The sequence below is a fragment of the Scleropages formosus genome, chromosome 15 (genome assembly GCF_900964775.1).
Source record: "Scleropages formosus chromosome 15, fSclFor1.1, whole genome shotgun sequence".
In the NCBI taxonomy this organism is placed as follows: Eukaryota; Metazoa; Chordata; class Actinopteri; order Osteoglossiformes; family Osteoglossidae; genus Scleropages; species Scleropages formosus.
This window is the reverse complement of record NC_041820.1, coordinates 23,281,527-23,307,717: the sequence shown is the minus strand read 5'-3', so window position 1 is coordinate 23,307,717 and position 26,191 is coordinate 23,281,527. Positions and strand designations below refer to the sequence as shown.

The window sequence follows — 26,191 nt, the reverse complement described above, 5'->3', positions numbered from 1 at the left end:
GGAAGTGACACGTTTGCGCCCCGCCGCCAATCCGCTCGCTTGTTTGGGAAATTCAAACTGCGGAAATGTATCGTCTTCATTCTTTGCGGTGGGTTTCTTCTCCTACTTCTACGTTTTTGTCTATGAAAATATCTGTCTGTCCGGAGTATATTTGTACTTTGTAAGCGTACACCGAGTGCTGTTTTACAAAAGTGTTTGATGTGTCCCTGGCACGATTGTGTGTAGTGTTTTTTTTCCGACGTTTCGTGTGAGGCGATTTGTGTGGCAGTGGAAGTTGGTTGTTGAGAACTTAGCCTCTGTGAAACACTTTTGTAAACAAGCTCATCAACAACGGTTCTTTTGTTTATTTTTGTTTCTACGCTGTGGATCACTTTAGCCTTCGGGAAGAGTATTCATTGCAGTTTCTCGCTCGTGACGTTCAGCTTGGAGCTCTGTGATTCGTGCTTTTCCTAGTCTGTACGGAACGGAGCCGTGTGACTTGTTCACCGTCACCGCAGGCACATCGTGGACCTGATGCTCCTGTTCGAACGGAGTGGAGTATGTTGGTGACACCGCGCAAGAGTCCCTGTAGGTCTGTCCCCGTGCACAGGATCCCCCTGAACTCTGTGACCCCTGTGAAGGACTTGCTCACACTTGGAGATGGAGGGCACGCTGAGTTCATTTGTCCTAACCCTGTGGATTTCAGAACGAGATCAACCACCACCTCCTCTCTCTCACAATGGGAGAGGACCTGCTTTGGAAATCAGACCACTCGGGGCCTTCGTCCGTGTCAAACGGGGAACACGTCCCTGGACACACTGTGTCAGGCTTCGGCTGACTCGCCAGCCAAAATATTTGCCAGAATGAAAGCAAAACTGGTGAATGGCAGGGGGTTTTCGGCCACACAGAGACAGACCTCGAGCGAAGATGCGCACCAGGGGCTGTTTAAAACTCCCAAGAAAAGCGTGAACCAGGATCTTGAGCAGAGTCATGAAATGGAGATCCTAACGCTGTCCCCATCACCATCAACAGCAGCCTGTGGAAGAAGCCACAGATTCCAAAGGGGTTTGTCACAGAGCGAGGCCACACTTCACGGAGGACAGCCTGGAATCCTTAAAGGCACCAGCACTGCAAGTGGTGTGAGTTCTCCGCTAAAATGGGCAAGTTCCGCATGCCCCAGTGCCCATGGTGTGCAACATAAAGAATGGAAACAACCCATGTGTACAAATGGAAGTGATCACAAGATGCCATATGTCTGTAAGTTTGGAGGTGGGGGTGGGGGGGTGTAATCAACTTTTCTTCATCATTAAGTTTTGTAATGTCAGTTTTGAGTTATTTTGTTTTGGTTTGTTTTCCTCTGTACAGTACCTCAAGTTCCCACGAGTAACCTGCCTTTTTTCAACACACTGGGAGCAGAGCTTCCACACAGCTCTCCAGCTAAGATGTTTGCCCAGATGAAAGAGAGAGTGCAGCTGATGCAGCGGCATGAAGAAAACAACCGCATAAAAAGCACTGTAGATAACAGAAATGGAAGTATGTTGTTTTTTTAACCTTGTTATGTTTGTAGAACAGCGAGTACTGTGTTTAAGGATACAGATTTCTTGGGGTGTGTATCCAGTGGTCCTGCTTTAGTAACCTTGAACAAAGAAACAGACCTAGATGCTGCTTGTCTAAAGTTTCTTAAATAGGTTAATAACCAAGTAGTGTTTGTTTTATCAGTTATTCATGTTTAAAATGTGATGGAGAAGCAACAAGCATGTCACGGATCACAGTCACCCAGTCATCCTTGTCTCCCTCACAATATGGATATACAACATCTGTATTGTAAAAAGTTTAAGGAGACTTTGATGAGACAAGTACAAACAGCAATATCAGGAAATTATATGCAGCAAATTCCCTTGAAATTAAACCCGTGGTATAGAAGTAATAATTAAAAGCCGATCAAAAATCTGTCGGTATTCATGAGCACTTTAAAATGTAACTATGTGTGTTTATGCTTTGCCCATATTTAGATTACATTAATGAATCTCATAAGCAAAGTCCAACAGTGAGGAGTGGGGATGATGGTGATAGTGAGCTTTCCCTGGACAAGGACTTCACTGTGGATGTGCCCAGCATTGCATCCAGCAGATCAAATGCTCCATCAGATATTTGCACCTCTCTGGTGGCTGCGGAGCCAGTAAATGGGTCCCCTGTGCCTGCGTCCAAAGGGCCTGTTGATCAGCACCTCTGCAAACTCATGGAGGACCCCCTATTGCAGAGAACTCCTAGGATCTGTATCCCGAAGAAGAAAGCAATGGAATTTCAGAGTATTGTAGAGTCAGAGTCATCAGCAAAAGCAGAGGTTGCTGTGAGTATGGGGAAATCAGTTACTATCTGTAGTTTTTGCCTTTTTGGCATAGCGCTATTCTGCCTGCTGTCTTTTGATTTAAATTACACACCTTAAAATAAAAAAGCAATTTAATTGTATGAATAAAAGAAGCTGGCTCACTGGTGCCCAGGATGAATTCAGTGCTGATTACCTTGTTATTCATTTTATGAAACTTTTCAATAATTATTGAAAGTAATTTTTCCTTCTTGTTTTATCCTTTTTAAGAAACAATCTCTTGTTTTACAGGGAAGTATAGTTCATCTTAGGCAATGGCAGATCAAAGTAATACATAATGGCTTCTTTGTGGATGGGGTGCGCATGTAAGTAGTACTCAAATTAGTGCTTATAAAAATTGATATGGTGAGAGAATTCAGTTTTATGATGTTAAGTTTCCAAATGCTGAACTACAGTAACGTTATTTTATTTCGCTCAGTTCCATATGTAAACAATAGCATAATTGTTTATTGAACGAGCTCAGGCGATGGTTGACATCAGAAAAAATAATTTGAATTGCATGTAAAGGTCTCTCCAAGAACATTTTTTGCATTGTTTTGTTCTATAGTTTTTGTAATGTGTCACAAAGCTCTGTGCTTCTGAGATTCTTTAAGAGCAGTGAGCCTCCTGTTGCGAAGGGTGCTGTAGAAAAAATGGATTAAGTTGAATTGCATGGGCATCAATATCAAACTGAAATCCTTTTTAAAAAATTATAACTCATGATTTTTTTTAAAAAAAGAAGATATAACTCATTATTTTCTTAAATCATTATTGTGTGATCACAGACTTTGTTTTTCCTTTTTCTACTTCCCTAAGGGACAACAAACTTCCATGGCATAGCAACATAATTGCTCAGCGAGTTGCATGCAACATCCTGAAGACAGTCACTGGCAGCACTTATGTGCTAGTGGGCAACATGGTCCAAGACAACAATTCAAGTAGAGTGTCTGAGACTTATGTATTGTTTGACAAAAACTAACCAGTGCTCTATTTGTAAAAGTGCTATTGTGGAATAGTATTGTGTACGTAGTTATAAGAAATGCCTATGATATATTGAGTTATTTAAATGTATGTTTATTATTTAGCTCACACTTTTCTTTAGAGTGACATAGAAAATTATACTGTGCAGCATTTAACTGACACCTTTTTCCAGTGTGACTTATAGTGCTAGATACACTACAGTAAGCTCCTTACAGCCATTCACCCACCTACAGTATACACCACAGCACTGTAACAGATACTGTACACACACACTGTATTCAATTTACAGTCACCTGTTCACCTGCAATGCAAGTCTTTGGATTGTCGGTGGAAACCAGAATACCCAGAGGAAGCTCACACAAACACAGAGAACATGGAAACTGGCCATACACAATTCTACTGACAAAAAACAAAGGGACTTCTCTGAACATCATTACTTTAATAGATCTTTTCCATTGTCCAGCATTACCCAAGTGGCTGTTGAAGAAGTTTCTTTTTGGTTTTCCTGAAAAGTGGAAAGATTATCTGGAGACTTACTTGTCACAGTTAAAAAGGTATGGCAGGTTGTCTCATTTATAATTTTTAGGAATAAAGTTATGTTGTGCTTTTACCTTTTTACCATACTAGGCAATATCTATCCAGTCTCCTATGTTAGCATACTTTATAGAAAAACGTCAATATTAAGGAATGTAGTGTTTCTATAAGTTTAACTAAAAGCCATTATATTCATTCATAAATGCAGTTCAGACTCTGATCCAAAGAAGCTTGGGAACAACAGCACTGGCTCAAGAATGCCCCAGAGGCAGAGTAAATGTACAACAAAAGAACGTGCTCTTGTATCTGTCACCCCTAAGGCCCACAAAATTTGTGAGTATTGTATGAGATTTTTGGCATATGATCCTGGTAGGGAGTAATTGTCATTTTGGCAGTTTTTGTACGTTTCTAATATCCAATTTGTCTAAAAGGGGAGTTAAGCCAAAAGATAAAATGTAAATGACTATTTTGTCATTTACTTACAAAAAACAAAAATGGTACTTAAGGAATCTGTGTAATTTGCATAATGTGCTGTCAACTCAAACATAGGATAAATACCTTAGAAGAACAATAATTTTAATTCAGAGCACAAGCCTTTGTGATGTCAAGTACCACACAAGGCACACAGCCTCCCACCCTACAAGTTGCATGGCTTCTGCTGCTCATCTCAACTTTCATATCCATATGCCTTTTTAAAAGCCATTCCAAAATCTCCTGAGTTTTTGCCATAGTGTACAACCATCATCTGTTAGAATGACAAGCCATAAAGCAGACAAATTTTAAAGTGCTAAAAGAAGTTTAAAAGACAAAGGAAGCTCCCCTCTTAGTTTCAAACTTGAAGTGATTAAATCCATAGAATTTTCTTGAAATGAGTTTATTTTTATTTACTGTTTGTTTATTGCAAGTAATGCTTAACAAATAGCTCAGGAGAGTGCTTACAAATGTTACTTTAAGTGAATACAGTAGTTAAATCACTTAACTGCCACCTTGGGTAGTGGTCTAATATTAAATATGTTTTGAATTAGATTTTATTAGGTGAAACAGTGATTGAACCTTTTATGGCTCATGAATGCGCTGCTCATTTTTCCCCCATTTGAATTAATGGTAATTAAGAATTTGTTTTTCCTAAGAATTCACTTTAAGAGCAGTAGTCAATCACTCTCACCATGCAACTGTTGAAGTATTGGTTCAGAAGCATGAAAATAGATTGAAACATAATAAGAATGAAATGTCCCTTTAGTTGAATTGTCTCTTAGAAATTCTTCTTGTCCTCTTCTTGATGTACAATTTCTCTGGCCTTTGCAGCTGCTTCTTCTATCCCCAGAAGCCAGCAAAGTGTCCCCAAGGTTTCTCGCAGTGGAAGGCTAATCAAACCCCCTCTGGAGTACTGGAAGGGGGGAAGAATTGTCATGGATGCAGACATGAACATCACAATCCATGAGGATTATGCATCCATGTCTGCCTTGCACTTGGTGAGCAGTCAGCCCACTTTCAGCATATTGGGCATCCATTTGTAATAATTAGTGGAAAAACTGGTGGGATGGTTTGTTTTTAAAAACACAATAAAATGAAGAAAGTTTATGGAAGCAGGATGACTACATAACAGGCAACAATGCTTTTGTGCTGAATAATAAACCTGCTATTTGAGAAAAGCTACACACAGTGCATTCAGTAAGTTTTAAGACTGGTCATTTTGTCATGCTGCTTTTAGTATACTTTTTTTTCTTTCTTTCTTTCAAAGAGGAATCTGTTATTGTGGGGGCTGACTGTAGTCCAGTAAACTGACAACAATGGTGTTTGATTGCTCATTGCAGAATAAATCATTGTCGGTTGCCTCATCACAAGAAGAGAAAAATACGAGATCAACAAAGTCCCACACAGCAGTAAAAGGTGAGTAAGCAGATGTATGTAAGCTATATTGGGTGATTGTACTTATGGACTAAAATTTCATAGACAGTCTGCAGTGGTGAAGCCTCAGCAGTGGATGTGTCCTCTCTGTTTGTAGTGTTGAACCAGTGGCCAGAGAGGAAAGGGCAAGAGAAATCTGACAGTGACACTAAGCCACATAGTAATAGGAAAGCAACCAAAGCAGAAGTGGAGCACCTTGGCTGGGTTTCCCGGCAATCCTCTGTGCCATTGTCACCCCTTAACACAGTCGTGCAGCTGCAAAAGCGCTGCCTAGAGAACAATGTTAAGTTCCATCCACCTAAGCCAAACTCCTGTGCCATGATTGATAGGGAAGTTGTGGATGGACCCATGATGCCGTCAGTCAGCCTGAGTAGTGTGTTTTTTACAGACGGCATGGGGAGCCAGTCCAGCTCCTCTGATGAAAAGGAGACATCAAGCCTTCAGAGGAGGGTTAAGTCATGTACCCAGCTGAGTCACAGAAGGCAGCGCAAAAAGGAGCTCCTGCATGTTCCCAGTCCATCGAGGAATCAAAATGCAAGGGAAGCAAAGCAGTCTGCCAAAAGGTCCAAGTGCAGGAAAGGAGGAGAGAAGCACCACAGTGCGGAACTTGCTTCAGACTCAGAACAAAGTGCAGGAACTTCACAAGGGAGCAGGATAAGCGTGATGAAAAATCAAGCCAAGAGTCAAGCGTGCATTTTTGAGAGAGCTACAGACAAGGTGCAAACAAATATTGAAGCAAATGATTTGGTTACAGGGGTGGAGCACCCCACGTCACAGCTGGACAGCGTCCTACTTCAGAGAAACCATGTCAGGAGTCAGGCAGCAAAGGGTGCAGGTCACAAGAAGGACACGGCAAGTAGCTTCACGGAGGAGCCTCCAACTGTGCCAAAGACTTCCTCCCAGAGAAAACGAGGAAGGGCGAGCACAAGCAAACCCCTTCGAGTCCTAGGCAGCAAGGGGAGCCAGAGGGACACCAAGGACTCTGAGACAGACAGCCGTTCCAATTCAGCCACCCATCGTGTTTTCCAACTAAGGTCTCAGAGCAGAACAAGGAGACAGGGAAACTTGACTGACACGTCAGACGCATCACAGAACCTCCGCAAGAGCAACTACCTGAGTGAAGAATGCAGTTCTGATTCTGGTTCCTCAAAGATTATCACGAGTGACATGTGTCATTTGGTTAAATCAATATCCAGAAAGCAAGTGCCTGCTCAGATCCACAAAGGGGACCAAAAGCAAGAGGATGACTCCTCCCAGACTGCAAGTGATACGTCAGGTAGCAAAGGTAAACGGCCTGTAAGAAAGTGCAGTGCCTCAGCAGTGAGCAACCGTGTTCGGAGGCCAACTGAGGCTAGACTGCCAAATGGCCATCTCAATGGAACTTTGCCAAAAGCTGGGAAAAGATGCAGTGCAGTGGCTTCCAGCGATTCATCCTCCCCAGAGGACTTCCGACGGCGCGAAAAGGGCGTACGTGTCAAGGGTGTGGCAGGTCCCGGAGAGAGCACCCAGCTCTCTGAAAAGAAGCAAGAAGCAAGCAGAGGTGGGAAAGGAACGAATAAGGAGAATGTCAGAGTACCCATACACACAGAGGAGGAAGGCGATGATGATGACATGTGGACTGAAAAAGAACTGGATAAGCTGCGAAAGTAAGTATTTCAGTAACATGGTGTCAGTAGCTTTGCGGTATACTATGCATTGTTTAAAAATACTGAACATTTCTGAACAGCTTATGAAGCTGGATATTTCTGCTGGAGCACTTTCATGATTTTTCTCAAGTAGTAAAACACAGCCCTTCCTTGGGCTTGAAAGGGATGCTTTTTTGTGCATATATTGATTGATATATATGTATTCATTATAGTTCTCTGTGTATTCCACCAGGGCTGTAACTACCCTGCCCAAGCATAAGAGTGGCTTCTGGGTAAATGTTGCCATGATGGTGGGCACACGTTCTGCCGAGGAGTGCCAGGAGCAGTACGCACAGCAGCAGATTGTGAAGGCCCGCTACAGATTGAGAAGGAGCACGGCACTCACTTCTACGAAGGAAGCAGGTATACAGATTGCTGGTGGCAACATGAACTGTCTGTAATCTGTCTGGGGAGGGAGGTCAGTCAACAAGTTCATTCTTCACCTTCTTGCAGCACACAGTTGCTGTCAGCGCTGCTTTTAGTGTTACACCTACTCCCAGTGTTCTTACCTCCTGTAGAGCAGTGTGAAGCACAATAGCACACAAGCTTCATCTGCTTTTCATCGGATTGGCAAAAGATTTACACAAAATGTGTGTTCAGTTAAGTCTAATTTTGTAATGTGACAAAAGCAGCAAGCTAATGCTAAATGAATTGTAAGAAAACAGTTTACATTACAATGCAAGGTGCATTTCAGAAAGCAATAATAAATACACCAGCTGAAAGAGATTTAGATGCAGACGTGATTCTTGAGTACTGTCAGTTTGTCACATACCACTATGTAAACCAATATGTGTTACTGTGGCTGCATTTAGGGTGTTTTTTGTTTCTGATGGATAGTGTAGTACAAATATTTTTGTTCTTTGACATGTAGACAAGGAAACGCTTCAGATAACGGCAAAAGTTGGCACACTAAAGCGGAAGCAGCAGATGAGGCAGTTTCTGGACCACATGCCAAAAGACAACCATGATGACATCTTCACAAGCTCACCTCTGCAGAACAAACGTGTGAAGGTGCACAAGCATATTGCTTCAGCCATTCGCAGCTGCTTGGTGTGTACTTGGTGGTATAAAGAACTGACAGCAAATTTTAATTCCTTTTTATGACATGCAGTTGCCGACACTGTCCACAAATGTGGAAGATCATGTGTTCCAGCACCTGGAGCACAACCAGACACCCAGATCCTCCAGCTTCCCACAAGTGAAAACACCCCAGTGTCTTCATATCAGTCCCGGAATGCTGGGCTCTATCAATCGGTAAAAACCTAGTAATAAAGTTCAGTACTGTACTTATTGTCATATCATTATGAAGTCTTATTTTGCACAGGGGATGAAAGCTGCTTGTAGTTAGTCACATTGCATTTTTTAGTAGCCATTGGTAGGAGTATGAGACAAACAGAATATACAGTAGTTTCTTTTGAAGTAGTGTTTTACTGCATGTTCCTGTAAACCATAGTAAAGCTGATCAGTTTAAAAAGTCACTTTTGCTTTCCAGTTGTATGGAGATTATTTTCACTACATTTTAGTCTATATAAAAGGAGACAATCCTGTATGTCCATTTTGAAATGGCATTTATTTATTTATTTTATTTTTAAAAAAAAAAAAAAAAAAGACACAACAATGACAGGTATGTGTACCAGCTCCAGAAGAAGATGCGGAAAGGCCGGGCTAATGTGCACGCTCCAGCCACCTCCCAGGTGAGTGTAGAGCTTTAGTTAACAGTGTTTGAGGAAAAACTTCAGCATTAGGCTTGAAGACAAATCTTTTCAGAAGTTTTTGATTGTCGGTCAAATGTTTAGATGATAGTTCTTTTTTTGAGTAGTGTACTCTAACTTGTGACAGATCCATATTTTTTGTGGTAAACAAGCACAGCATTTTCAGGTTTGAGGTATAACACTTGTATATGGTGTAAAATTTAGTGATATGTTCTGGAAAAGGAAGATCCGTGTGCTGTTAGCTAGAATTATGGAAAACAGTGTCTATCTTAACCTTCAGGAACACAAGTTTACCCCGGCATCTTCCCAGAAGTGTGTGAGGAGGAGAATAAATGAAGGTATGTGTCACTATGAACCAGTTAAGTGTTGCATACTCTTCAGGCTACCTCAAACTATTTAATTCCATCAGGTCAGAGTATGACAGTGCTAATTTTCCAAAATGCTTATCTTCCAACAGAAAATGATTCCTTAGTCGTCTGGGAAATGTTTTCTGGTAAAGAAGCTGCTCCCCTGCCTTCGGATGACAGCGGGGAAGAGGATTATTATTTTTCCGACAATGACTGAAATGCACTGCTGCAGCTGGGCACTTTTAATTGTTCCCTTTCATTTTCTTTGCTTATTGTAGAATAAAGGGGGGCGGGTTGTACATATTTTAAATATTTTCAACTTTTACATGGTTCTTTCTTGGTTAAAACTTAAACTAAATACCCAGTAGATTTCTTACAGAACATTTGTGTCATTCTCCTACACATTAAACCAAATACAGTTAGAACTGATCCTGTATAAAATTGGTCTTGACATGTGCTCATGAAAATAAACAAGTTTTCCATGTATTTAATATTTCTCTCAATGAGAAGTGAACGTGTGTGCTAATTTCCCGCTGTTGTTATAAATGTGGATATGTTTGAAAAACTGTATGTAATAAAAGATGTTCAGTGCCTTTTCCCTCAGTAGAAATACAGTATTACAGGTGATAGTTTTTAATCTGTGGTTTCCAAAAAATTAGTCAGTTGACAAGACGGTGAAAAGGATGTGAGCAGTCAAAACATTACAATAAAGCGCTAAATAAATGTGTTGACATAGTAGTACTGTTGAAGTGTTCGGTTATGCGAGCTTGGCATTTACGTTGCAAACGTTTCATCACCAGTCGGAGTAACAACGTCACTGCGCAAGTTGTGTGATTTCTGTTGTATGCTTCTTCTTGTATATATAGTTTGATGGGTGGGATTCCTGAAGCTTGGACGTGATTGGTTGATTTCATGTGACCTTGAGCATGGTAGTACTGTATATATAATTGAACGTCTTTCAACATCTGTCAAGTTTTAACTGTGTATCAAGTGTTTTTTTTTATTACTTATTCAAGAATATTCATTCTTTTGAAATGTAATGTCTTAACTTTTTTTCCTCGGTAAACCTACTTGCTGAAACGAGCTCTTCGTTTCCATAGTGCATTTCACGTAGTGAGATGGAACGTAGATTAACTTTACCAGCCTTCGTCATTTTTGACATGGTTCAAAATGGAATGGTGTGATTAGTGATATGTTGTTTCATAAGTTTCTGAAGTAATAATTCAATATGTTTATGCGTCGCTGTTGCTGCAAAGGAGTGGACATCTTCAGCAACGTCCCACGGTGAGGGTGTGTGTAATAGTTTTTGCCCACCACCTACACTACAGTAGTACAGGCTGACACGAAAACACGAGACAACGTGCTCTATATGGAGCTGTTCGTATTCTAGAAAGACCTGTGCACATTTAAAACTGTTCATCTGTGTACTACTAGTGGCTTTACAGTGTGGACCGTGTTTTTTTTCTGCATTGTATTCGCACTGTGTCACGAATTGAAGAAACGAAAAACAACCTCGCGCCGCTACTTCCGCATTGTGCTGCTCGAACAAACAGTGGTCAGCTGACCGTCACATGACCGCCGCTCGCGCTTCTTTTTCCGCGCCGCGACTGCTCGCGGAGCTGCTGAAGTACGGTGGGACGCGACGAGCTTTTCTGCGATGCTGCTGTTGTTGTAAGTCTAGCACCGTCGCCCGTGTCCATGATTAAAGTGGTATTACTACTAGCGGGGCGTCGATGATGGTAGAATGGAGTTAATGAATTATTCGCGTCTGAGACGTGTAAAGAAGTTTTTATTTTATAATAATTCGCTAGCTAAGCCGCTACGATCATACGCAGACGTCGACGATGATTGGATGAATTGCCTCAGTAGACAGATTTCATATTTACACGTCAGCAGAGCGAGAAATACACACGCGTAATAATCATAATGTCGCTGTGACCTCCGAAGCTGTGCTGTTGTGTATTTGTCTTTATCGTGCTTTGCTGTGCACCTGTCAGACCTGTTGTCCGACATCAGATCAGTCCCCTCAGGCGGAGTTACGGGGATCCTCCTTCACATGCCCTGGGGAAGACTGACAGAGTATTGCTGTGCACTTGGGGGTCTTTACATAGTTGTATTAACTTGTATATTTATTAATCTATCTCGCGCTAATCTAGACACGCTTCTGCAAAGCGACGAAGAAGCACGTAAAGGTGCCTGGGAGAGATCTACAGATACGTGGTTAAGCACAGTCAGTTTGTCACATACCATACACCAGCAGTACACAGTAATAACTATCGAGAACATGGAAACTTCCTATTGCAGGACCCCCATCGTGACTGTGCTGTACTCTTGCCCCCTCTCTCACGTGGGTCAACACTTGTGTTGTGATTTCTGTGTTGTAGGACCCTTGCCATGGCTGTGCTGCACAGCTCCCTGGTGTTGACTGTGCACTTGTTGGAGCACGACCAGGACACTTCGTAAGAACCTTGCGCGCCTTTGTTCTTTACTGCTTGTGAGCTTTACATGATACAAGTAAGAAGTGCCACATCTCTACTTCTTACGCAGCTGTAACACTCATTTGTTACGGTGTACAGTCTAGCTTAATGACCACTGTGGGGATACTGTGTTCTTTTGCATAGTTAACTTTAAACGGGAAATAATTCTGACAGTGAAAGCGCAACACGTAGATTGTAGATGTGATTGATTGTGTATAGGAACAAAGGGGCCTGTTTAAGTGCTCCAGGTATATCTGTGTTTCTAAGTGGTTGCAGTTGCCGCCTTGCTGATATGGTACCCGCTGAGGTATTGGGTTGAGGCTCACCATCACAAAGAAACACACAATTTCTGCATCACATGAGCCCCGTGTCCTCAACAGATAATGTGGCTGTAATCAGGTTGAAAGTTGCTGCAGCAGACGGTAACTAGGCATCCTGTCAACACACGCATTGCACTGCTGCAGGGTACCACGGGGTTGGGTGCACACAGGACGGGTAGCCCCCTCGGACCGTGTCCAGCTGACGTTTGCTCTGAAGCAGCAGAATGTGGACAGGTTGAGAGAGCTGCTGGGTCTGGTGTCTAATCCGGACTCACCGCAATACGGTATGTTCTACTGTGCCCTTTGCCATTTTGGCATATTTAATAATGTCTTTCATGCTGTTATTATAGGAGTAAGAGTCGAGTTACCGTGATTTGCGTACAGCAATTCAGGCTTTTACCTTGTTGGTAGACACAGATACTTGGACTGTCGAAATACTTTTACAGTCTGGCATCTTGCTGCGTAGGCTGATAATGAAATCATTTAATCAGAATCAGAACGAGCTTTATTGCCAAGTATGTTCACACATACAAGGAATTTGTCTTGGTGACAGAAACTTCCACAGCACATTTGAAAACCTCAAATAAAGTATATCGATTTAGTGGAAGCCATGCAAGATACTTGTCACGAAAACAAAGTGCAATACTACAGGTGTGATTTCATGGTAAATGTTTTGAAACTTGGGATACTGTACAAGAGTAAGCTGGTTAAATGCAAACTTGTTGTCAAAACTCACGATTGCAAAATACGAAGCATCTCTTTCTGCGTTTTTCCAGGTGCATGTTTTGTCAACATGTTTACTGGAGTGCGATGGCCCAGTTAGCAGACATTTGGTGAAATACCATCCTGTGTAGACTCAACACCCAGCATGCTCAGCTTTCTAACCTCAAGTAATGTTTCCTTCAGGGAAGTTTCTCACCTTGGAAGAGGTCACATCACTGGTGCACCCCTCTGATCTGACACACAAGGTGGTGTGGGGATGGCTGCAGAGCCATGGTGTCGCAGCCTGCCACACGGTTCTGACACAAGACTTCCTGCAGTGTGATACCACAGCACAGTAAGCGCTACAGACAGAATTTTTTTTCCCCTTTCTTGAGCGCAAGGCCACCTGATAAAGTATAAAGCCCTCGTACACAGCACATGATCTTATGCTGAGCAGTTGGCTTGTTTGCTTTTATTTACAGCAGATGCTTTTTCCAAAGTGATGTACAATTATTATTAACTAGTATTTAACTGATAACTTTGGTCAGTCCAAAGTCACATACAGTTTTAGATACACTGCGCCAGTCTCCCTATGGCTGTACAGCATAGCAATGTAATACACACACTATTACACACACTATAAGTAACTTGAAGTCTCCAGCTCTTGTGAAATGCTTGGACTGTTGGAGGAAACCACAGCACTTGGAGATGGTGAGGAATGAGGAGGACATGAAAACTCTACACAAGAGAGCTGGATTTGAACAGACATCCTACACGCCCCAAGAGCTGTGCTGCTTATATGCCACCAAAACCATGCTCAGCACTTTGAACTAGGCCTATGGTTACTACTGCCCAAACTTGAATTAGAAATGGACAGAGCAGATGCTGTGCAGTTGCACCTTCTCCGAATGTCAGTGTGACAAACAGGTCTTTTCAGTGCTAAAAAGTGCATTTACTTATTGACAGACCAAAACGTATTGACAGCATAAAATGTCATGCAAAGGGTTTATGTTACATTTTGGTTGCTGCTGTGTACTGTTTGATTGTTTCTCTGGCAGTTACAACGTGCACTGATTGTATGTGTGGGTGCTGATGGGAAAGTCATGTGAAATGTGCTTCCTCTTTCAGGGTGGCTGAGACGCTGCTTCCAGGGAGCGAGTTTCACCGCTACAGAAAGGGCCGTCGCTCAGTGGTGAGGTCACCAGCACGGTACTCGGTTCACGCGGACCTCGCCCAGCACCTAGACTTCGGTGAGGGTGGATTTTTACATACTGTTACTGGAGTTTCAACAAAATGTGTGTGTGTGTGTGTGTGTGTGTGTGTGTGTGTGTGTGTTACTGGAGTGATGGAAAGATGTTTGCCATGATCGTGAAATTAACAGAGCATTTTCCAGCACACAGGTTTCAGACCTTGACCCTTGTACTTTTCCTGTGTTGTGCATTATAATTGCTTATTCACTGTGTCCTCTGATTATGAATACAGTTGCTGCCAAAAGTCTGTAACTAGATGAGATAGTTTGGAAATTCAACCACAAAATCGCAATCAGTAAAAGCTTAATAATTACAGACGTCCCACTTCCTTGGTTCTGTAAAATCTCAGCTGACACCTCAGTGAATAAAAATATGTACTTTAAGGCTTTTATTTTTATATTTTCATCAACCACTTATCCTGCGTATGGTTGCTGTGTTCCAGAGTCTATCCTGGAGAAATAGGGTGCGGGTCAGGGATTAGTGAATATGGAACTCCAGTCTATTGCAGGACTTTTATTTTGCTACCTTTTGTTAACTCAAAACATCATATGCAACATTTGCCTGTATCTGGCTACTTTGGGTTTTCTTAACCTTTTATGGATTGCATAAATAGTAAATTACAGATGTACATTGTTTTATTTAATGGGTGGTTTCTGTAAAAGTATATTTTTAAGTTATTATAGCTATAAAACAATATTTTTATTGTGCTACATTAAAACTAATAAGACTGAAAAATTAATCATCCCTACAACTTTCTATTTAATGCCGATCGTTGACTGATTTACTTCTTTAAAATATGCAATATTCCGTATTCACCATGGACTCTCAAACACCAGACAGGAGCTGTAAACACTGAAGGGAGATGAATTAATTTGACCCAATATTCCTGTTCCGTTGGGGTGTGTTTTACTCCCAACTGATGGCTCGATATGGAAACATTCAATCTGCAGCAAAGAATTTTTTTTGAAAATGGATAAGAAAATGCAATTAAAAATAAATAAATGGGGGATGCTTCATAACAATTTTGTGGGTGTTCCAAAAACCCCACTTTTGGTGGTTTTATATCTGCTACAGGGGACTTACTGGGGACTTACTGCATAACAAGTCCATATTGGTTCTGCTTGCAGTGGGAGGAGTTCACCGCTTCCCAACTGAGATGCAGACTGTCAGCCGAGCCTGGACCAATGGGGCACGGCATGAAGCAAAGTTTCACCTGGGTGTGACACCCGTCGTCCTGAGGAGCCGCTATAATTTGACTGCAGCGGATGTAGGTTCTGCAGAGAACAACAGCCAGGCGGTGGCTCAGGTACTGCCATGAGTACACACACTGTGCAACTATGTGTTTTCAGCACCAGACTCGACAGAGGCTTGTTTTTGTTGCGAGTTACAGAACAAAACCAGAGACATGGCCTTCCCCTTACTCCTGTAGTACTGGTGTAAGTTTCACAGAAAATAAATATGGTCTTGAACCAGGAGTAAAGGGGTCCTAAAACCCAGCTGGTGAAAATGTACCAAATACTGGATATGACATAAAATCTGCCATGGAAAAGCTGTGTTTTTGAATGCAGCTTGTTTTCGCTCCAGTTGTGCTACGAGCTATTTTGTTAGTAATTCCTTTAGCTGATGCTTTTCTCCATAGTGACCTACCATGCTATGTTATTTAGAAGCATTTACCCATTTATTGAACTGGGTAGGTTTTACTGGAGAACTTCAGGGTAAGTACCTTGATCTAGGGTATTATGGCAGGAGGTGGGATTCAAACCTGAGTGCTGCAAGTGTAGAGCAGCACCTCTAAGCATTATACAACCTGCTCTTCCCATTTTATTTGTCATTATTTGTTCAAGCCAGAAAGTTTAGCTGATTACCTGAGCAGCACAAGTAATAAATACGGTACATGATTATTAAGTGCACCGGTTTGGGTTGGAGTGGAAGCCAGTGGAAAGTGTTCACCCAATGCCCTAGAGAGCGATGGGCCAAGTCATGGTCCTTTATGCTGACAGACAAAGCGATACTCCCAAGAGAGGGGGTACATTGCATGTGTACGTTTTTAATATCTATAGTTGGTTTGTTTGTGATTCATCTCTTCTGATCTGGTTTGTAACAAGTGCGAAATGTAGAGAAATATAAAGTGACCCCACATGTCTTGTGTGCTGTTTCCTGGCTTGTCTTCAGATCACCACCCCCAGAGTGCATATGGAAAGTTGTATATATGTACACTGTACCCTATGTACCCTGTATATATGGTTTTCTCATATGTTTTTAACAAATCTGTTCTTCTGGGGCAGTTCCTAGAGCAGTTCTACCACCCTGCTGACCTGGCGGAGTTCATGGCCATTTTTGGCAGCGGGTTCAAGCACATGTCCCAGGTAGCTCGGGTGGTGGGCACCCAGGGGGGAGGCAAAGCCGGGCTGGAGGCTAGCCTCGATGTGGAGTACATCATGAGCACAGGCGCCAACATCTCAACATGGGTCTTCACAAACCCAGGTATGGACTGAGGTCTGTGGTAAAAGAGCGTGCAGCCAGTGGGCACTGAGTCACAGTCATTCGGGCTTTACTAGCTATGTGCCATGTGGTCTCTCTGCACATGTCCCAGAATGAGTACCCTTTGATGGGTCTGCAAGTCATCGTTTCTTGTATCATATAATGAACATCTGAGGGGAAATGAATGTGCTCAACTCTGCTTGTTACTTTTATTAGTAATGACTGTAATGAAGATGTGCCACATACCTTTTTAACTTGTTGACTGTACTGATTAAGCCAGGCAATTTAAATTAATTAAGTGTCACTATGAAACAAACCAAGAGACTGTACGTGTAATTAGGAGTGCATTCTGTGCTTAATTGATTTTGGTTAAAGTATAACATTAATTAAATGTTCAATATTTCATTCTCCTTAATTACCTAACTGACTTGATGAGTTCATTTCACGTGGGAACATTCAACGTCTCTAAAAGCTGTGTTCCCGACACAGGGTTTTAAGGTGTTTGGTTGAGGCAGTTTTCAGTCCTGGGGCAAGCAGAACTGCACTATGTAGCATCCATCCTGAAAGTCGTGACACTTCTATTGCAGGGCGCCATGAGTCTCAGGAGCCCTTCCTGCAGTGGATGCTGCTGCTCAGTAATATGTCCTCCGTGCCCTGGGTCCATACAGTGAGCTACGGTGATGACGAAGACAGTCTGGCAGCAGCGTATATGATGCGCATCAATAATGAGTTCATGAAGGCAGGCATCCGGGGAATCTCCATTCTGTTTGCCTCCGGTGAGCCCTTCCTTATTGGCTTTATTGTTTAGACAAAGGGCCTGAATGTTAATTTTTACAGGGCAGGGTCTTCATTGAACTCGTGTAGCTGTACACTCATTTTTCCACATTCTGTCACTCTTTATATGTATACCATCACAGCAGGACCAGGATGGGCAATCAGCCATACAAACAGATCGTTCTTATTTTTAAAATGCTGTGTGTTATAGTCTTACCCGAGATCTTTCACTTGAAATGGAACAGATTATGAACTTTTCTAATTTAGCTGACTTCCTGAAGATGAATGATCTTGATAGCAATCATTTGAATAGTTAGGTAACAGATGGCATAGAATGTAGAGACAAGCTGGAATCCCACAACCTGCTGCCGGACCCATGTTCAAGGTGCTTACCCTGAATCGATATAAGTAATTTGTACTGTAATTATCATTATTAGTACATTTACATTTATTTATTTAGCAGATGGTTTTCTCCAAAGTGACTTTCAATGAAATCTCTGTAGTGTTATCAGCCCACACCTTATTCACCAAGGTAACTTACACTGCTAGATAGACTACTTACAATGGGTCACACTGTCTCTGCCACTCACACTGTGGGTGAATCTGAGCAGCATGTCTTTGGACTGTGGGAGGAAACCCATGCAGACAGGGGAAGAACATGCAAACTCCACACAGACTGAACGAGGATCAAACCCATGTCCGCTTGCACTTCCCAGGCGCTGTGAGACAGCAGCACTAGTCGCTGGGCCATTGTGCCACTTTCTAGTGTTAAGTTAGTAACTTAACATGGTAAATTGCGTTTGAAAAAGCATCAGCTAAATGTAAATGTGTTGAGAACTGCTTTAAAAAAAGATGTAAAATGACTAAATCCCTAACACCTGTTTCCATCTGCTTTAGCTTTTTCATAAATTAAATATCCTTTTTCAAAAATAAGGATTTTCATAAACATCCTCCCAATAAATTTTCACTCTAGGTTGCTGTGATTGCCAACCAGTTCTCATATTAGAAAGTAAAATGTGCTACAGTCTGGATGGGATTTCGTCTCTGATGTGGTTTGCTGAGACAAGATTATCCCTTTTGCTGAAAGCACTTGAAATGAAAACTTTTAATAGGGTCAGTGGTGGTCTGAAATTGAAAGTTTGATATAGCATTACTTTAGTTATACAGTTGCAGGGCTTGTTTTGCAGGATCTCAGTACTACTGGCTGCAGCATCGAGCTAAGAGCATATAAAATGGAATTGCCATCGACACTATGGCTGCAGGTCCTGTCACTTTGGAAACACTGAGAGGATGCCTGTCAAATAAAAGGAAGTGTGTGTGGGATGTAACTGAAATGTCAAAATTGAAAATGCATATGCAGTAATTCTACTTTCCAGTGTGTGCATGTGAGTCAAAGTCAAATTTGTTATAGTTTGCGTTTGAATTTAAGTAGGCAAATTTTCACTCATGCAAAATCTCAAAAGTGGAAGATATGCATATGGTGAAATCTCATTCAGTCACAAAATGTTGCCTCTTCACATGAAAAATTTGTATGTTAAAATGTGCACATTTATATAGGCTCAGTATTCACTATGAAACTGTCTTGCTCCCCTCCAGTAAACCTGATGATCTTGACTGATATATATTTCATAGATGATGGATATCAGAGCGCAGTGAATCAAACCTTGGCTCTGTTACTTTCTTCATAGCTTTATGGAGTCAATCATGTAGACAACCTCCTTTTATTGCATATATTTAAATATAGTGATAAATTCATTTTGTACTTTTTGTTGTGATGGGATAGGGGGTGCGGTGGCGCAGTGGGTTGGACTGCAGTCCTGCTCTCTGGTGGGTCTGGGGTTCGAGTCCCGCTTGGGGTGCCTTGCGACGGACTGGCGTCCCGTCCTGGGTGTGTCCCCTCCCCCTCCGGCCTTACGCCCTGTGTTACCGGGTGGGCTCCGGTTCCCTGCGACCCCGTATGGGACAAGCGGTTCTGAAAGTGTGTGTGTGTTGTGATGGGTACGTAATACTGTTAATGTTATTTCATTAGGGTACATTATGTTGTGTAGTAAAATTTTATTCTTGAACTTCAATTTGCATTCCTTTATGATCCCATATGCAGCAGGGAAGGACTTTTTGAGATGAAATGTCAAATTGCTTTTGCTTAGCAGTTTTCAGTTTGTCCAAGAAGGTGAGTACTTGATAATAAAATCAGATATAAATTGAAATGTTAAATTTCTTATGTAAATCTGATTGTACATGATGGAAAGTGGAGCGAACTGCAGTTGTGGTGCTTTTTTTTCAATTTCTAGCTGTGGTTCTTCATTTGAATTAGGGCTCTATTAATATCATGATTGAGTGTCATTTTTAGCAGCGTATCTTGGTTTTGTGTGTATCGTTAGATAATGTATGCCACTTAAAAATGCTCTGTAAAATGGGGAAGAACGATATGGTGTGTGCATGTGTGTTTGTGATTGCTGTCCATGGTGCGTTCAACCTGTTTACTCCCAATCATAGATCCTGTGTAATTAATTATGTAACGTGAACATGCCTTGAGGAGGGCTAGGATGGTGTGTATGGGAAGCTGCTGGGCCTAGTGGTGTGTCACAGTGATGCCACATTGAACTGCTTGTGCTCTTGTTCAGGGGATAGTGGTGCAGGCTGTCGACACCTAACCAAAGGGACCAACGCTTTCAGGCCGAGCTTTCCTGCATCAAGGTGAGGTTCAAGTCCCAGGAGGTTTCCTGGTGTACTACCCTGAATTAAATAAATTTAAATTAACCCTTAAATCTCATAAATTTGTCAGGTGGATAAATGGATTGCAAGCACAATATATTGTGAGCTGTACATGCAAATGTCACCTATGTTTGGACAGTACTTTTGGTTTCAGCAGAGATATGCATTCAGCATGCACATACACACACCTTTCCTTCACATAATGCACTTCTGTCCAATGGTGAACAGAAGCTTATGAAAATATATATCCTTTTTTCATAGGGTGGGCTTATGTTTCAGTATAAAAGCACTTTTGCTTTTACTGTTACCTGGTCATTTTACTTCCACAACAGGTATTTTCACTGCCTCCTGTCTTTCACTCTGCAAAGCACACAGATACTGTGCTTCTTCCATAACAAAACCAACTGTACATGTTCTTCCTACTTTTCTATCACACTGACCATTTCAGCCAATCATAGCCACCAGTTAAGGTAGTACAACATACACACACACACACACATTTTCAGAACCGCTTGTCCCATACGGGGTCACGGGGAACCGGAGCCTAACCCGGCAACTCAGGGCGCAAGGCTGGAGGGGGAGGGGACACACCCAGGACGGGACGCCAGTCCGTCGCAAGGCACCCCAAGCGGGACTCGAACCCCAGACCCACCGGAGAGCAGGACTGTGGTCCAACCCACTGCGCCACCGCTAGTACAACATATAAACATTTAAATATAAACTTATGAAACCTTTTATAACATGGATACCATATATAGTACAAACACATGTGTTTTCATGTTCTGGTGACATTGTTTGCCCTGTCAATCATGTCTCATTCACAGTCCCTATGTGACCACTGTGGGAGGGACATCCTTCAAGAACCCTTTCCAAGTTACCTACGAGGTGACAGACTACATCAGTGGCGGTGGCTTCAGCAACATCTTCCCCATGCCTGACTATCAGGTGACTCTTTGGACAGTGAACTGCACTGCTAACATTCACACTCCTTTATGTATTTGTGTGTGTATGTTCTCACTTCAGTGGGGCATTTTTGAAGAATGTACACACTAGGAAAAATAATATTTCATGAACATTCATGTTCTTGAGTCTTGTAGGAGTGGAGCCAGAAACAGTTTCTTATTAAAGCAGTGACCTTTAAGGCGAAATCCCTTCTGCTGTCACCGTTTTTACCTGCGTGTGTGTTCAGTGCCTGGCTCTTTCCCTCCCTTCCCAGTTGGCTGCAGTCAGTGCTTACCTGAAAGGTACAACCCTCCCCCCCAAAACGTACTTCAACACCAGTGGGAGGGCATACCCGGACATCGCGGCCCTCTCGGACAACTATTGGGTGGTGTCGAACCGTGTACCCATCCCCTGGGTGTCTGGCACTTCAGTGAGTGCTTCACTTCTTGCGTGATTTTCGATGCATCTGCACAGCACACCTGCCAGTGACCTACCAGTTGTTTGCTCCTTCTCTCACTGCAGTAATTATATTTTGTAGCACAGTTTCTGCAGGATCTCCACTCCCCTCCCGCCCCCCCCCCCAAATTTCCTCCTTTGTCATTTTAATGCTGTACATGTTACAGGTACATGTTTAGAAATTGAGGGAAGGTCCATGGTGAAACAGGTAGTTAAAACCTGAACTAATAATTTGACCCAGTAAGAAAAATGTGTTAGTATGTAATTAAGAATGTTGATGTAGTTAACCAAGAACCAATACTCCTGATGTGTGTAATAAAGTGTAACTCCATCCCAGTAATGTCGTGTTTGTGGATCAGTGCATAAACACAACTCCTTACTGCAGTTTTCAAGCTCTCCCCACAGCCTTGTCATTGTCATGTTGAGACCAACAGATTTTGTTGACTGACACTTTTTCCCTTCAATTTCTTTTTGTCTGCTGCAGGCCTCCACGCCTGTGGTGGGGGGCATGCTGTCCCTCATCAACGACCAGCGCTTTCTCAAAGGCCTCCCTTCCCTGGGCTTTCTCAACCCGCGCCTGTACCAGCTGAAGGGCCAGGCCCTTTTTGACGTAAGTACCGGCCAGCATGTATGTACGGACGGGATATCGTTCACATAAACGCTGTTTGTGAACTTTGGAGAACATGTTATTAGTACCCAAAAAAAAAAGCCAAGAGGAGCTCTGTACAAGATCAACATTTTTCTATTCAGCATATGAGCCTTAGTGACTCTTGTTTTTTTTTTTTGCCTTGGTGGCATTGAGCATCACACAAAGTGAACAGCCTCCCCCTCTATTGTTGGCGTGGCTGTCCTGTGCATCTCACTTGTCTGGTAACTTTGGGCCCACCTGCAGGTAGTGTGGTGCAAAGCCATCATTTACCATAATAATGAGACCTGAAACGAGGAGTTCCAAAGAAAGCGCTTTAAAAAATTTTGGCAAAGGAAAGTCTTACCATTTGTTACCAATAGCCACTTGTGCAGTGCAGGGTTCTGGTGGACCAGAGCTTATCCCAGAAGCACAGGGGGTGAGACAAACTCCGGGAAGTTGCACCCCACCACCTACATAATGGCACAAATGAAAAAAACATGATGCATTGAAAATTATACATTGTACAAATTGTAATTTCCAAAGGGTGACATCACTTAAGTCATCCTAGAGCAGTATGGACTGTAAAGGTATATTCTTCAGTGGCAAATCATGGTTCTCTCTCTTACCTTTGGCGATATTAAAGATTTTTTCCATTTTGGATTTGTGTGCAATTATTCTTGTCCTAACTGATGTCACAGTTTGGAAAAAATAATTGGTAATATTTCAAAAACAAACGGCACAAATGCAGCACTAGCAAATCATTTCTTCTTTCTTTCTTTCTCATTTGTGCTGTTTGGTCAGGGGCAACTTCACGGAGCTAGTGGGACAAGGTACACCCAAAAAATGGATGCCAGTCCACTGCGTGCATGCATGCACACATACGTAAAGGGCAATTTAGAGTCAGCTAATTCCCCTGAAATACATCTCTTAGGACTGTCGGGGGGGGGGGGGGGGGGAACTGGAGCATGTGGAGGAAAGGCACACCAAAGACAGGCAGAAAATACAAACTGAAACTGGTACGTGGAGCCACGGGAGCTGTGAGGCACCAGCAGCGCGCTCTGCATTGTCCATGGAAATCTTGCTTTACACACACTTTAAAACATGTTAAAAAAATTTGCATAACTCTGAGAGCACATATCATTAATTTGTCTTCTTGTCATTGGATTTACTGCTAATTTATTGGCAAACGATACTTTACAAAAAGCTCAGCAGAAATGGGTTGGAAGCAATTGGTGATTATAGTATTTACATTGATTGATTGCCTCATTAGGTAGTGGAGTTGCTTTTCACATTTTGTTCACGTTTAAAAGGCAGCAATTTTGCATGTCTGGCAATAAAATAGGCGAACCTTCTGTGACTCAGGAACACAACACATTTGGCCATGTTAGTTTTACAGGAGTTGGGGAGGTGGATGTCGTAGCTCTCTGATGGGTTTGAAGTGCCTCGCGACAGACTGGCGTCCCATCCTGGGTGCGTCCCTTCCCCCCCCAGCCTTGCGCACGCCCTGTGTGTTGTCGGGTTAGGCTCCGGTTCACCGCGGCCCTGCTCGGAACAGGCAGTTTCAACCTGTGTGTGAGTGTGAGTTTTACAGGAATTCACCTATCAAGTAGATCTTTGTAGAAGAATTATGGTTGATACGGGAGGAAAACCTGTAAAAAGAATTGCACTCCCCCCCCCCCGTTTCAGTAAAATGTGAAGATTTAATGATTCACCTCTCGATACCAGAAAAGTAAAAGACTTTAATCTCAACCTTTTTAATGCAATAAAAGTATGTGTGTCCTTTCACCTCATGTCTACATACATTGTATTCCGGATTGTCCTCCAGCACTCTAATGGTACTGATATGTGCAGTGCCTTCATAGCACTATTTCAGCTCGTTGTGGATGTGAGTGAAATTTACCATGTTTTCACTTTCCTCAATTCGGGTGTCAATGGTGGCAAATAATTTTGTTGGCTGTAAACATTGACCACTAGATGGCAGCAGAAGGAAGCTCAGTGAGCCCAGCCCTTTCCTTCTAGCTTATTGAGGTACCTCACTGTCTCCATCAGGTGACCGAGGGGTGTCACTTGAGCTGTCTGGATGACCAGGTGGAGGGAAAGGGCTTCTGTGCTGCTCCATCCTGGGACCCGGTCACAGGCTGGGGTACGCCCAACTACCCTTCTCTGCTGGCCACCCTCTTGGACAAGTGAACTACGGAGCCTTGACCGTCTGTTCACACAAGGCACTGATTCTGCCCTGCTGTTGTGGTTGGCGCAGGTCCAAGAGACTGCATCTGCTTTTTGGAAAAGGTCTTCAGATTCTGTTGCTCTTCCATTGGCTGTGTCCTGTGTGCTTTTCTTCCACTGCCTTTGTTCACTGAACTTGGCAATTCTATAGCATCCATACAAGTGGTGAACAACTTAATGAGGGAAATCAGAAATCATATCAAAACAATCATTGTTTTTAATTTTTTGGAACAAAGACCTTGAGTTGTGTGTTTCTAATGTTCTTTATTGGCTTGAAGTTTGCATCTTTGTTTTGACTTGCATTTGTGTCTGTGCTTTATATTTTACAATGAGGGAATGATTGTAAAAAAAGTTTTAAAGTACTCTGTAAAAATATTATGTAAAATTACACTGATGCTGATCAGAGAAATCTATTGTACATAAAATGAAGACCTTGTATTAATTTCTAAAATTAAATCAGGGAGGCTTCCTGGGTCATCTTTTTTATAACTTAATTTTGGCAAACTTTATTTAATGCTAACTTTTGCTACACTAACCCTGTATATGTTGAGCAGGATATATGAAGACGATGTCTATACCACAGTACACCATGGTAACCAAAGTTTAGAATATTTTGACTGCTGTCCCAGGCAAACGCAGGTGTACGTGCAGACCAGTGCTGCAGTGAACTCTAAACTCGAAATAAAGGTCATGCATTTGGTTTCCGTACCTCTTTTTGATGATCCATCATTCAGTTGAAGATGGTTCAGGCTTTTCTCTAGTGGACCGCTGGGGCAGTTGCATCACCACAGCTGATCCCAGCAGCATCAATACGTTAATCAGGAAGGCTACATCCCTCCCAGGAGCGACGTTCATCCAGGGATTCCCTGGCAGACATCACACGATTCCCATCCTCTGTGCGCTACCCGAGTAAAACAAAGGCGCACTTTCAGTAAAAGTTTGGTCCAGCTGTGGCTTTACAAGTCCTCAGACACTGACAACATACTAAGTGGCACTAAGGTGTCCCACTGCACTGTGACTTGTGTATAAATATGCCTCCTTTCCCCTCGCTTCTCTCACTATGTACAGATGTCCTATCCATGTTCTACATTCAAAGTGGCATTTCCCTGAAGGACTAATAAACCTCATTCATTTGTCTTGCAAGACTTTTTACTGCTCATTCACTCATTCCCATAACAAGGTGAGCAAAGGTTCTCTCACTGTGTTCTAAGAAACCTAATTTTTGACCTCAATTCTTCAAAAATACTGCAAGTGCCTCCTGTACATCCATGATTAATACTTAACACAAGCTGCTGTCTGCTATCATACAGCAGTAGACGGTACGAGACCTCCAAGCCTTCCGTGTCCTTCACCACAGAAGGAACTGGAGCCCCTCCCAGCTGGAGTGTGACAAATACTGGGAATAAGACAACTTCACCTTGTCAAGGTCAGCCCATCACACTTGGGTGTACACATGCACAAGCAAGCAAAACTCTGATGCCGTTCTCATTACAAAATGAAAGTATCAGCTGACATCTGGTGAAAGTGGTGAATTCCTGCATGCGGCAAAGTCCACTTACCTTCTGCTCAGAGCTGTACAGAAGTACAAAGGAGTCGCAGAGATTCCTACAGCAGTGTGATAATCATGCATGAACTTCATGATGTCATGAGCAGGACAATGTCATCCCCATGTCAGGACATAAATAGAAAATCCTGACAGTAAAATTTTC

The 26,191-nt window shown here is 42.4% G+C and overlaps 2 protein-coding genes across 3 annotated transcripts; both read left to right on the top strand.

Annotated features, from left to right (window-relative positions):
- The first annotated feature begins 59 nt into the window (after positions 1–59).
- mis18bp1 (MIS18 binding protein 1) lies at positions 60–9,970 on the top strand. The gene is made up of 17 exons (XM_018764139.2): positions 60–88; positions 498–1,236; positions 1,345–1,512; positions 1,992–2,329; positions 2,597–2,670; positions 3,161–3,282; positions 3,789–3,879; positions 4,068–4,192; positions 5,165–5,331; positions 5,674–5,749; positions 6,156–7,413; positions 7,646–7,815; positions 8,324–8,463; positions 8,564–8,706; positions 9,062–9,146; positions 9,445–9,502; positions 9,622–9,970. Exons 2-17 carry the CDS (start codon positions 540–542, stop codon positions 9,726–9,728), a joined length of 3,819 nt encoding a protein of 1,272 aa, XP_018619655.2. The 5' UTR covers positions 60–88; positions 498–539; the 3' UTR covers positions 9,729–9,970.
- A 615-nt stretch (positions 9,971–10,585) lies between these two features.
- Positions 10,586–25,737, top strand: tpp1 (tripeptidyl peptidase I). 2 transcript variants are annotated; one of them, XM_018764088.2, is made up of 13 exons: positions 10,586–10,795; positions 11,896–11,970; positions 12,453–12,592; positions 13,215–13,365; positions 14,139–14,260; positions 15,388–15,566; positions 16,546–16,744; positions 17,329–17,517; positions 20,140–20,212; positions 21,055–21,175; positions 21,447–21,602; positions 22,113–22,238; positions 24,306–25,737. In XM_018764088.2, the coding sequence occupies exons 1-13, from the start codon at positions 10,740–10,742 to the stop codon at positions 24,444–24,446; spliced, it is 1,728 nt and encodes a 575-aa protein (XP_018619604.1). In that variant the 5' UTR covers positions 10,586–10,739; the 3' UTR covers positions 24,447–25,737. The 2 variants fall into 2 exon arrangements, with proteins under 2 accessions (XP_018619604.1, XP_018619605.1); XM_018764089.2 differs by lacking the exon at positions 10,586–10,795 and adding an exon at positions 11,094–11,182.
- Positions 25,738–26,191: the final 454 nt, after the last annotated feature.

Coding starts and splice junctions, on each gene's coding strand:
- mis18bp1 (XM_018764139.2), top strand. CDS start 540: ATGTTGGTGACACCGCGCAAGAGTCCCTGTAGGTCTGTCCCCGTGCAC. Junction 5,750..6,155: donor GTCCCACACAGCAGTAAAAG/GTGAGTAAGCAG, acceptor TGTTTTTTACAG/ACGGCATGGGGAGCCAGTCC. Junction 8,707..9,061: donor ATGCTGGGCTCTATCAATCG/GTAAAAACCTAG, acceptor AAAAAAAAAAAG/ACACAACAATGACAGGTATG.
- tpp1 (XM_018764088.2), top strand. CDS start 10,740: ATGTTTATGCGTCGCTGTTGCTGCAAAGGAGTGGACATCTTCAGCAAC. Junction 13,366..14,138: donor CAGTGTGATACCACAGCACA/GTAAGCGCTACA, acceptor TTCCTCTTTCAG/GGTGGCTGAGACGCTGCTTC. Junction 21,176..21,446: donor TCCCCATGCCTGACTATCAG/GTGACTCTTTGG, acceptor CTCCCTTCCCAG/TTGGCTGCAGTCAGTGCTTA.